Here is a 13,002-nt window from a genome sequence, read left to right on the forward strand (position 1 = left end):
AAACCCGTAAAGGGCGTCTTAGGCAAAAATTAGGGTGGAGAAAAAAGAATCAAAATCCCGATAGGATACGTCCTATGCAAAAGTTAGGGACATATAAAAATAAGAAATGTCTATCTAAGTTGGAATCAAAAGGTGGCTCGAGTATTCCCTTTAGAAAGCAAGAATTCATAAAGGTTTCACTCCGAAGTCGAAACACCCACACTCAAGCAAGTGGGAATGCGTTCTTAACGTAGTTCAACCAATCGTCAACCATGCCTCTCTAGGGGGCAACCTCGGTTAATCTCTCTGTGTATGAATCACGAACTCGGGGCATGCCCGGGCCTTCCAGCCTCTTACTCACTTTTTTTTTTTTTTAAAATTTGAATCCACAAAATTAGTGCACTAGAAGTAGGATTACACTTGAAATTTTGAGTCAAAAATTTTTATAAGATTTTCAATGGAAAGTGATTTGAAAACTTAAGAACACAATGGAAACCTAACTCTAAAGAAACTTGCTAGGACTAAAAGCAAATTATGAACACAATAAGGTAAAAGAAAAAGCACATATAGGTAGGCACAAAAAGAAACAAACCGAGAGCAAAATAATGAACAATGCACTTAAAACAAAAATTAGGTCAACATGCTATTCAAGGAATTTTGTGACATAGAAGGACTAAACACAAACTCTAAGACAAAACAAGATTAAAAACCAAAATCTAATGCAAATGCATGAAGTCCAATCACGGACACATACAAGAATGGAGAGACTCAAATTAAATCAAAACAAGCACAAGCTAATAGGTCCTAAACATGTTGATTGTGGAAGAAAATTCAAAAACAATCAACCAATGGATCTATGGAATAAAATGTGATTCAAAACATATAGATCCGAAAATAAACTCAAACAATACAAGAAGAACACAATGAACAACACAAGAACACAAAAAGAAACGGACTCAAAAGTGAAACAACTTATCTCCTTGAAGACCTTGCTCTTGATACCAAAAATGATGGAAGAGGTTAGGAGGAGTGAATGTTGTTCTTCTCCGTAGCTCTCCTTATGCACGGATCTCCTTCAAGGAAATGGAAACCAACGAAATGAGCACTTGATGGAGGACGATTCTCGGTTGGAATAGGCTTAAGCCTTGGATGGAAGCATCCAAGCTTAAGAAGCAAAAGATTCCTCACTTCAAAGAGAAGGAAAAGATGAACTCTCCTAAGGCTTTTGATGTGAGAAATTTCGGTGACTCTCAAGAGAAAATTGGGCTGAATAAGCTCTCCAATTTTATTAATCTCAAAATTGAATACAAAAATGTGAAGGGAGGACTTAAGTATGCACGAAAATGAAGCACATAGGCACCTAAACCAAAGCTACACAAATTGGCGCCTAAAGTTTGAATTCAAATTTGAAATTTGAATTCAAACTTTGGTGCACATGTGTAAGTCCGAAAATTTAGGTACCAAGGTGCATTTAGGTCTGATTTGAGAGTCATTTAGGGTTAATTTGAGTGTCACATGTTCAGCCACCAATGGTGCAAAACATGTGACTCAAATGTAACTTAAATGGCTTCCAAATTAAACCTAGTTTAACCTACTTAGCATACTTTAGTATTCCTTGTATTTTCCTATTCTAATGACCTAATTACATTGGTCAAACAATTACAATGGAAAGGAAAAATTACAAGAATGAAAATGAGCCCAATATTGGGTACCAAAAGCCCAAAGGCCCATGAAGCCCAAAACTAGGCCCAACTAGCCTAAAACCTAAAATGCTATTCTATGTGGTCCAAAATACAAGACCAAAATATATGATACCTATACTAACATCATGTATACAAAACATATGAAATTAGCTATAACAAAATATGGCCCATGAAAAGTTCAACTTGGGCCTTCCCAGGCCATCAGGCCCATTGGGCCCTGACTGGCCCAAACCTTCATGTCTAGCCAACTCCTCTTGGCTCCTTCAATATGTCACCTCTTGCCTTCCTAGGCATGTTTCCATCAAAGGTTGAGTACCAAATTGTGGAGAGAAATACAAACACTAAAAGGGGGTTGAATAGTATTATAAAAGAACTTGTACTATTTCAAATAGTGAAGTTGATGTTAAAGCTAGGTGAATAAGATTGATAATCTTCCCTTGGCTTTGCTCCAGCCTTGGAGTCCTTGCTTAAACCAAATTCTGGACGTCAAAGTCCAGCAAAGAAGAAGAATATTTGCAGAATTAAAAGAGGAAGGAAGCACCAAAGCAAAGTGAGCGATGGGTTGTTCACAAATGCAACTAGAACTAGAAGCTCTCAAGGCTCTAAGCTAGGCGTGAAAAGGTGACTTTGAGAAGAGAATTTGGTGGAATCAAAATCTGATCAAAATTCTCTAAATTTTTGAATTCAAATTCCTTGGCTGCCATATGATGGCCATGCATCATGGCAATTTAAGTTTCATTTAGAATGAGTTTAAGATGCATTTGAGTGTGCACATGTTCAACCACCCTTGGTTAAAAACATGTGACCCAAATTCAACTTAAAATGCATTCTAAATAAAACCTAAGCTAGCTTTGCCTTATTAAGTATTCTTCCAATATTCCTACTCTAATAGCCTAAATACAATGGTCAAACAAATACATATAATAGGAAATAATAAAATAAATAAAATGAGCCCAATATTGGGTACCAAAATACCCAAGGCCCATAAGGCCCACAAAACAAGCCCATTAAGTCTATGACCTAAAAATCCTATTCTAGGTGGTCCAAAATACAAGACCAAAATATATGAAACCTATACTAATACAAATACAAGGCAATGTAAATCTCAAGGTGTGCCCCATGTGAGGGACAACTTGGGCCCACCAAGCCCACCAGGCCCATTAGGCTCTAAACTAGTCTAAATCTTCATGTCTACCCCATTCCTCTTAGATCCTTCAATGTGTCACCTCTTGCCCTCCTAAGCATGATTCCATCAGAAGTAGTAACATAAACCACGAAGATATGCTTCACAAGGAATCATAAGATTGAACACTCAATTTTATTGGTTAGTCTCAATCATTAAGACTACGTCCAGTTCTCAATCCAACTATATTGAGTTCTACTATATTTATGAAAGATATAAGTATTCTTTTCTTAAGTCACTTCTACCTCAATCTTAATTGTTCTTTGACTCGCCTCTTCAAGCAACTATCTAAGTATTCTCTATACACCAAACCTCTTTAGGCTTAAATAATTAAGTATTCTTTTACAGACAAACCTTTTCAGGTTCAACCTAATAACAAACAATTATCTTTGGTTAAGATTTTACATATGTTGCTTCTCTTACAGACAAGACATGATACAACTAATGAAGTACAAAAAATTTCTTTATAAGAAGAATGAATAATATTTGTACAAAATCATTCTCTTCTTCTTTCCAAGAGTTAAGCTTCTTATATAGTAGCCTTAATGAAGATGACAGTTGCAACACTTTGAGCATTCCTCACAAGTTTGCTTCGTCTATCTTTGTCTTCGGTTCCTCGAGGAAAGAAGTATCCGTTGAAACATTAAATGCATTTCACCCAAAAGTCACTTCTTATCTTATTAAGGAGACTACTTATCAACTTTTAGGTATCAAACGAATGAAACAAAATGTTTGTTAGTATTGTGTAGTTTTGACGTAGCTTTAACTGACCCTTTATGTGATTACATGGACTTGTTTTGTCCTATTTCTGACGCAAAGCATGTCATTGATCCTTTTTAATAGATTGTGAAATCCAAGAAAACTTTTAAGGTTCTATCTGTTAAGAAAACATTTAGATACACAACTTTGTTAAACATCATAAATGATATAAAGTAAATGCTAGTTTATTAGATAATATGTTTTGTCTGGTTGAACGTCTTATTACAGCTAGCGTTTTATACTTTGTTTGATAAAAAAAATATTTTCTTAGAAAAACTTTTCGTTTGTTATCGTTAAAACATCTCCTTTTATAATTATTTTATGAAAATATTATTATAACAGAATTACTTCAATATTGTTTGCTATTTTATATATTTATTAATTTATTAATTATATATATAGAGGAAGGATCTATTTAATCTAGGAGTAAGTCTACCTAGATTTACTTTGTTTAGTAACTCATGTTTTATATCAAATCTCAATGATCCAACTGTTAAATTTAAAGTTTTTAATGCACAGATTAAATCTGCAAAGTTTTAAAAAAATTTAAAATCATTTGATACTTCGTTTCATTAATTCAAATTGACGGATAACATGTTTTTATGATTATGCGTCAATTTGAATTAATGAAATGAAGTATCGAATGACTTTCAAATTTTTTAAAAATTTGGAGAGAGAGAGAGAGAGGAGGTATTCATTTATTTTAAGAGTAAGTCTACTTTGATAGACTTACTTCACTTAATAACTAATGTTCTATATCAAATTTTAATAAATTAATTATTAAATTAAAAATTCGTAATATATTAGTTAAGTTTGCAAATTTTTTAAAAATTAAAAATTATATGATATTTTGTTATATAAATTCAAACCAATGTATAAAATACTTTTATAATTATTTATTGATTTAAATTAATAAAATAAAATATCAAATAATTTTTAAAATTTTAAAAATTTATAGATTTAATCTATACATTAATTTTTTTTAATTTAACAATTAAATTATTAAAATTTAATGTAAAAGATGAATAATTAAATAGAATAAATATACGGAAACATACTCTTGAAACCCCTTTTCTCTCTCTCTACATATAAAAGTTTGATTTGGCAATATTATATTAATTTAATAATATAACAAGAGACTTGGACAAAGCCGAGAAAGTATCAATCAGAGATGGCTTAAGTGGACTTTGTTATGCTGGAGAACCTCTTTTGCAAAGCGGTTTTTAGTGAAGGAGAAGAAAGTTAGAGTCATCAAAACAAAAGCCAATAATTAAAAATTGAAAGAGCCTTTAGTGGTCAAATTAAGGATCCCGGAGTTTAGATTCTCTGAGATGGTTTTGCAAATCAGACAGACAAACCAGGCATATGTAGAACCTTCTCAAAGCGAATCCTCAGCTGCTGCAGCAGTAACCTCTTAAATTACGCATATGGATTTGGTACTTGTAACGAAACACAAACCTAATCTCATTGTGATCACTGTAATACAACATATATTTTTGCTAGTTGCATCAGTTGAATTCAGTAACATTTCGAGTAACACTTAAGTTCAAAATTCTTACATAATCACATTTAGCACACCTGATTTTGTGTGAAAATCATTGAAATTCCTTTAGTATTGAACTAGTTCAAGCAGAAGCATAAAATGAGTAAGGTAATAGAATTTAAGCCCTTGTGATTCTCAAGGGCGGGCTTCAAATGCTTTTGCTATGTCAGACAAAAAGTAAAGAAAAGATAAAGTCCCACATGATGGATTAGAAAACAAATCTGCAGCCACGTTGAAAACAAATTTATAAAGAACATAACAGAAAGTTTGTAAAGACATTAACAGTAGAGCTTGATGGCATAAAGGTTGGTTTAAGTAATTAGCAGGAAAAAGGGAAAGACATTATTAATACATAAGTGAAGTGTTGAGATTTAGGAAAGACATTATTTGTAGAATTTGGAAGTGAAAAAAAGAGAGTCATTGATGAATAGTGGGTTGTGCCAGTATATCCTTGAGGAACTTGATGAAGGAAGAAAGGCCACCCAAGAAGTTGTGGTCGATGGCACCGTTCCCAGGCACCACGTGGGCAAAATCAACGAGTTTGACGAGCACTTTCCTTTTCCCATCGCCCTTGTCGTAGAGAAGGAGAAGAGAGCAGGAATAGAAGTGGTAAAGCGTCTGAACCTCGAACCAGGCTTTGAGCTCGAGGAGGCGTTCGAGAACGGCGGCGTAAACCTCGGAGGCGAAGGCGCAGTCGGGATCGGAGGCGTTGGAGGAGACGAACTTGCTGAGAATGAAAAGGGCGCCGTCGGCGGAGAGGCTCTGGAGGGACTTGCGGGGGGGCTCCCAGGCGGAGAGGGCGTCCTTGACGCCGGAGATTCTGAAGGCAAGGGGAATGGTGGAGGACTCTCGGTCCTTCGCCAGGCACTTAGCGATGTAGTCCTCGGAGTCTCCGAGGTGCCAGGTGCGGGAGCCGATCTTCACGTCCATGACGGAGGGTTTGGCGTAGCCGCGGAGGAGGTCCTCCAGGACCAGGTGGGGGTGGGGGCCGGAGCCGTCGGAGGCCTCCACCACTTTGGTGCCGTGGAAGGCGGGGAAGAAGGGCAGGGGGATGCTTGGGTGGGACTGGGACGAGAGAGAGGAGTAAAACGACAGCTCCCTGGAGCCGCGGTCGTCGTTTTGGAGAGGCTTGTAGAATCTTCCCGTGTCATCCACCAGAGGGCCCATCACTCCGTCCTTGGCCTTGTGCCCCGCCACCTGGTGCTCCGGTACCTTCAGCATTTTTGCCCAACCCACAATAAGAGGATTTCAAATCTATGACAAACACAAAAACCTAAAACGTTATCCTTCAATGCCTAATGGCTAATGCATTCCTTCTAAACATATTCTCATACCATTATTTCATAAGCTATTCCATTGCTAATGCAGCTCTCTCATTATTTTATTATATATCCACCGTATCAATCAGAAAAAGGTTAAATTCTTTTTCTTTTTTTATCCACAAAAAATGTCACATTCTAAAAATTAATTTATTTTTACATCTATAATTTTGAATATAAATATATAAAAAAGGAGAGATTTATTTACTCTAAAAATAAATTTACCTAAATTTATTTCATTCAATATTTCATGTTTTACATCAAATTCTAATGATCCAATCATTGAATTTAAAGTTCTGCATAGATCAAATTTATAAATTTTAAAAAATTTAAAAATTATTTGATAATTCGCTTCATTAATTCAAATTAATGTATAAAATAATTTTATGATTATTCATTAATTTGAATTAGTGAAATGAAATATCGAATAATTTTTAAATTTTTTAAAAATTTATAGATTTGATCTAGGTATTAAGAACTTTAAATTCAACAATTAAATTATTGAAATTTGATCTAAAAACAAAAATTATTAAATAGAATAAATCTAAATAGACCTACTCCTAGAATAAACGAATCCCTCCTTAAAATATATTAAAAAATGTTTTGAAAATTTCTCGATTCTCTTTAAATCTTCTAATAAAATTAGATAAGACATTTTATTCTTCTATTCCTTCTCCACTCGTCTCCTAAAAATTAAAGCAAAGAATAAAATTTTTTCTCTTCCTATTTCCTTCCAACCAAATACTATCCTAAAAATTACATCACGGGAATTTTGGCCCTAACTGTTAGAGAGAGCATCTCCTGTCAGAGTACCATTGATTTGATCTAAGGATATTGAAACAAATTCGAGAGATACAAAGACTTGTGTTATTCAATGACATAAATCATCGGTATAGTTCCATTCAAGGAGAATTAAACATGAAGTTGATGTGTAAGGCCTGCATACAAGTGATATTGTCATGGTAACAAGACAATAGATCCAGTGGTCTTCCGATTTTCCATGTCTTCGTGTGCTTTGGCTGCCTCACTCAATGGATAAATATGATTAACTCGCACCTTTAAGACGCCAGAAGCAACCTTGGCAAACACCTCTCCAGCAGCCTCCAATAGATCATCTCGGGTGACATTATAATGCTTTAGAGTGGGCCTTGTCAAGAACAAGGACTTGGTAGCTAAGGAAGATAATGAAATTGGATCAGGTGTACCCGATGACTGTCCAAAACATACCATGTAACCTCGAAACTTCAAGCAAGCCAGAGATCCCTGCACAAATCAGTGTATTCCGGTAACAACATTTCTAACAATATTTTGAAATGATATAATAGAAACATCAATGAAACATAGAAACCAAAAGTTCAATTTTTCAAATTAAAACCACCCATCTTAAAAAAGAAATGTTCTAGACACATATCAGTGCAGTCACAACGAAGTAAGCTGACGAGTTTGGTTATATACATTGTACGAATGAGACGAAAACCTTAGAATCCATGTGTTGCCTATCAACTCTTGTCCTCTGGGTTTGCACATCAATAATATGTTTATTGTTGCTAAATATTGACAAATATGAATATTCAGTTTCACATCATCACACATTTGGCAAACTCAATTGAGAAAACCAATGCTATTAAGATGCGTCACTGTACAAATTCATTTCTTTGAGAAATGTATTTAATCTTGAGCTCTTTAATAGGTTATAGGAATTCATTTGTAGATTAAAAACAACAATAAATGAAGAGTTTATCATCTAGGATTTGGTTGGTGTTTGATGTTTTAGTTTTAAGCACTAATGATCAAGATAGGATCGCCAGAGTGAACCATAAATATACTTGTATTTCTGGACATTTAATTATCATGAGAGAAGGAGCACCTAAAGAATACAAAAATAAACAACTCTGATGGATACCACCGTGCAAGGCACAACAATATTATTGATATTTACTCTCATGTACCCAGCCATTTAATTTTGAAATTTCATTTAGGCATAATATAGCATATAATGGGCACTACCTCGAAGGTGTCTTTTCCCACAGAATCATAGACTACTTCAACTCCATTGCCTGAAGTAATTTCGTTGACACGAGCAACAAAATCTTCTTCTGTATAAATTATGACATGATGGCATCCATCCTCCTTTGCCTGAGCTGCCTTCACTTTATTGGATACAGTTCCGATAACAGTTGCACCAATAGTATTTGCCCACTGGCATAATAAGGATCCTACTCCACCAGCTGCTGCATGTACAAGAATTGTGTGACCAGGTTCAACCTGTAAAATTGATGAGTATGTTAATGTTTACATCAAGCTAGGACAATGTTATGAGAAATGAATTGGTTTTGGATAAAGCATGAACTCTTTAGTTGATTTGTAGTCAGCTATGATAACAGAAAATGTCATACTTCTGCTAGCTACAACAAAGTTTTTTTGGTCCTCTACTTGGAACATCACATGCAAGAAGGAGGCAATAATAGGTTCAAAGTAAATGAGGAACATCTTTAGCTCATTAACTGTTGCATTTGACTTGATTATTGTTGATCACTTTATTCTCCTCCTTTATGGTGAAATCTCATTTTGCATATTTCAGGGATTTGATATCATTGAATGAATTCCTTTTAGTACACACCCAATAATAGCATGTTTGCTAAGGGAGAGGAGCAAGGTCCCATGTCTAAGTATTTCTTGATTGCAAAAGAATAGAAAATAGGAGAGATATTGCTCAATCTACAAAATGAACAGATCTTAATGAATTCCCACCCCTTCACTTCTCCTATTTATTTGTCACTAATTCACTTTAACCAGCATTCTATATTAAATAACTCAGTAACTCCCCCTTTCCCAAAGTCTTAAAAAAAATAGTTCTAGGAATTGTGAGAAGTATGAAGAAAAGTAAGGTTCTTATGAGTGAGTCATTACAGGGGCCTATGTCTTCTTTTATAACAGGAGTAACCAAGCAAGACATACTTAAGAGAACGGGGCAGTAACTTGGAGAAGTAAGGCTGAATATCCTACGCAAAGCATGTACATAGAAAAATATCAGGAGGAAAAGGTAACATAGATTGACATGGAAGGATAATATGGTAGAAGACATTCCAGTAATCAGTAGACAAGCAACAGAGATAATGTCATTGTCAACCTACGTCTGTTTAAAGGCATACATATGAAATAATTGGACTAAATAACTTAAAGTCTAACTGAATAATATTAACATTATGAGGAGTGCTAGCAAGCAGCAATACTTTCTTCTATTCCTTAAAATTTATTGAAAACTTCAAAATCACAAGTGAGGATCACAAAGTAATGAGAGAGATCCACACAATTTTGTGTGTTCTAACAAATTCTAACTAATAATAAAATTTATATGTTAAAGAAGTGTGTTGCTAGGATGTCTTAAACACTATGGACCCCGAATAATAAGTGAGAGACATGTCTTTTCACGTTGCAGAAGTGGTTCATGTTTTGTGAAGTAAGCATTTAGTGAATCAATCTCCCATAGTGAAAGACAAGGGAATCCTTTTCTTAAAAATATTCTAATGAATGTAGACTAGTATGTATGTAAAGAAAAAAAACAGTTAAAACAAGAAGAGCTCCTTGAGCAATAAGCATAGGCAGACACACCTTGAAAGAACTTTGAAGCAAATAACGAGTTGTCATGGCCTTGGTCATGATGGCTGCCCCGACAATGGGGTCAACTGAGGGAGGGAGGGGGACAAGCTTAATTGCAGGAACAATATGTTGTTCAGCGTATGAGCCTAGAGGTTGACATGAATAAGCAACAACATCTCCAACCTGCACATCACTGACTCCAACGCCTATGGCAGTCACCACCCCAACTCCCTCCACGCCTACCATACCACAACAACAGTCAGGGTAAAGCCATTGCTGCATACTCTATTTCCTTTTTTCCACCAATACAAGAAATATTAATTAATGTTTGAAAAAAAATTACACTAACAATCCCTAATGTTTTCCTTTCGCAAAATTACAGATAAATTTCGTGTTTCTTTTTAATCTTTATACCAAATCCTCTTAAGTGCTCACTGACCTCTTTGAACATTACGTTGATTTCTTAATTATTTGAAAAAAATTACACCTTATTCATCTATAAATGAGGTTAATGTTTAGAGTTATGTTAATATTTTGGTAGCATAGTAGTAAGGGTTACGCGTGTTCATAATCCTAGTTTAGATTTGGAATAAAATAAAATCCAAATCAATCATTTTTAATTAGTTAGGTTTAGATAGAATTTAAAAAATAAAAATAAAAAATTCTTCAATTCTAACGAAATCTAACTAATCATTGGTTGGTTTGGTGTGAATCAATCAATTTTCTTAAAAAAAGAATTGAGAAATTTCTATTTTTTAAAATAAGAAATATCTTATTTCATCTCAAATTTAAATATAAACATATTATTAAAAGAGTGTAAATACTAGATAATATTTAAATATAAATAAAAGAGTAATATAAAAAAGTATGAAATTAAAATAATTTAACATAATTGAATAGTGAGTATTGAGCGAGAGAAAAAAGCACACATTGACACTAAATATGATAAGTGTGTGATAGAATGAGTTGTGTAACTTATGTTAATATAACACTTAAATATGATAGGTAAAGTGGATTGTATTAATGTGTTACTAATTAATAAAAAAATTAATTAATTTGATTCTTCAATCATTATATTTTTAATGATATAAATCTATGGTACTCTTAGAATAGTAGATTTGAGCCTAACCCAACTCTACAAAACTAATTTATAAGGTGAGAGTTGCTTTCTACTTAGATTTTTTTCCAATAGATCCAAACTAATAATTTGATTCAATGAATCTAACCAACTTAATTGGTTCGATCTGTGTGAAGTTGATTAGATTATAGAAATCGAGTATGAGTGGTAGAATATTGAGAACCTGGAGTGTAGGGTAAAGAGGGGAGTTTGTAAGTTCCTTTGCGAAAGTAGACATCAACAAAATTAACCCCAATGGCTTTGTTCTTCAGAAGGACCTCGCCTTCTTTTGGCTCTGCTATTTCAACATCCTCCCACTTCAGAACCTGCCACTCAACAATTTTAGCTGATTATGAGAGACTGAATAATGATCACATATGAAAGACAACTGACCTCAGGACCACCAAGTTCGTGAACTCTGATTGCCTTCACCATCGTGTCTCTTCTTCTTGTTTAGGTGTGATACACACTGTGGCCTCTGATCGTGTACGATGGAAATCATTACTCACACACTCTACACTTTATCTCTAAATTATGCCTTTTAATAATATATCAACTTAAAAGTATTAAAGTATATTCCTTTAACTTTTTGCAAAATTTTAAATAGATTTCTAAATTTTTATTTTTATTTTGTTTTAGGGATGAAGCCACCACTAATCCAAGGGAACAATGGCTAGTTTTTTCACGGGTATCTAGAAAACATTGGTAGCAGGGAAGAGTATTTGTAATTATAATTTTAAAAATTGGATCAATCATTGAATCGTTAGAATATTAAATTAGTGGATTAAAGATTAATTTGATAAATTATTAATTAAATCATATAATTCAATTTTATTATTTTTTAAAAAAATATATTTATATTAAATATATTTTATATTTATAAATTTTAATAAATTTATATTCTATTTTAAATTTTAATTTTCATCTTATTTAAATTTATCTTTATTTTTATTTTATATATAAAAAAATATATATTAAACTATATATTAATATAAATTAAAAATATAATATATATATATATAATATAGTTGTAATTAATATCACAAAATAATATATATAATATATACATAAATATTATATTATTAAATATATAATATAAAATTAATAATATATTATAAAAATTATTTAAATTACATATATTTATAAGTAAATATATTAAAATAAGTGATTATTAATATATTAAAACAAATGATCATTATTTAAATTAGATATATTTACAAATAAATATATTAATATTAAAATATTTTTTTTATATGATCAAAAAATTGATTGATTTATTTTAATTTAAAACGAGTAAAATGTATAATCGATATAATTTAAAAATCAAATCCGTTAGATCATCAAATTTTAATTCAATTGATCCAGTCGGTCCAAATCTATTTTTAAAATTTTTATTGTAATTAAAGAGGCCAGACACTCCGTATCTCTAATAAATACACAGACAAATATTAAAAATTATGAAAAATATAAAATTTTTATTTTTTTTTACATTAGAAAATATAAATATTTACTAGAAAGTAGAAATAAAAAGATAAGTACTAAAATATATCTTTCTATTAGGTATAGATATAGATATATGCTAATAGTAAGAACCGAATAGAGAAATAGAAAAGTCTAAAGAGACAAAAAGTGTCAAAGTCTGGATGGAGAGCGTCGCTAAGTCACATAATAAGGCTGAAACTTTGACTTTCAGTAAATAATTGATTTTAGTTTCAAAGGATTTTTATTGAATTTCAAAGGATAATGTGAATTTTTTAAAAAAATAATACAATTAATAAAACAAATAACATAAGTGACAT

At 32.6% G+C, this 13,002-nt stretch overlaps 2 protein-coding genes across 3 annotated transcripts; both read right to left on the bottom strand.

Moving 5' to 3' along the window:
- Positions 1-5,542: 5,542 nt before the first annotated feature.
- LOC109812939 (inositol polyphosphate multikinase beta) lies at positions 5,543-6,447 on the bottom strand. The gene has a single exon (XM_020377007.3). It carries the CDS (start codon positions 6,386-6,388, stop codon positions 5,585-5,587), a length of 804 nt encoding a protein of 267 aa, XP_020232596.2. The 5' UTR covers positions 6,389-6,447; the 3' UTR covers positions 5,543-5,584.
- An 890-nt stretch (positions 6,448-7,337) lies between these two features.
- LOC109812938 (uncharacterized) lies at positions 7,338-11,654 on the bottom strand. Of its 2 annotated transcripts, XM_020377006.3 has the most exons (5): positions 11,597-11,654; positions 11,388-11,529; positions 10,099-10,325; positions 8,494-8,751; positions 7,338-7,749 (listed from the first exon to the last, which is right to left on the bottom strand). In XM_020377006.3, the coding sequence occupies exons 1-5, from the start codon at positions 11,636-11,638 to the stop codon at positions 7,444-7,446; spliced, it is 975 nt and encodes a 324-aa protein (XP_020232595.1). In that variant the 5' UTR covers positions 11,639-11,654; the 3' UTR covers positions 7,338-7,443. The 2 variants fall into 2 exon arrangements, with proteins under 2 accessions (XP_020232595.1, XP_082918106.1); XM_083061980.1 differs by having other exon boundaries at positions 10,099-10,378; positions 11,388-11,654.
- Positions 11,655-13,002: the final 1,348 nt, after the last annotated feature.

The sequence above is a fragment of the Cajanus cajan genome, chromosome 8 (assembly GCF_000230855.2).
Source record: "Cajanus cajan strain Asha chromosome 8, NIPB_CcT2T_4, whole genome shotgun sequence".
NCBI lineage: Eukaryota > Viridiplantae > Streptophyta > Magnoliopsida > Fabales > Fabaceae > Cajanus > Cajanus cajan.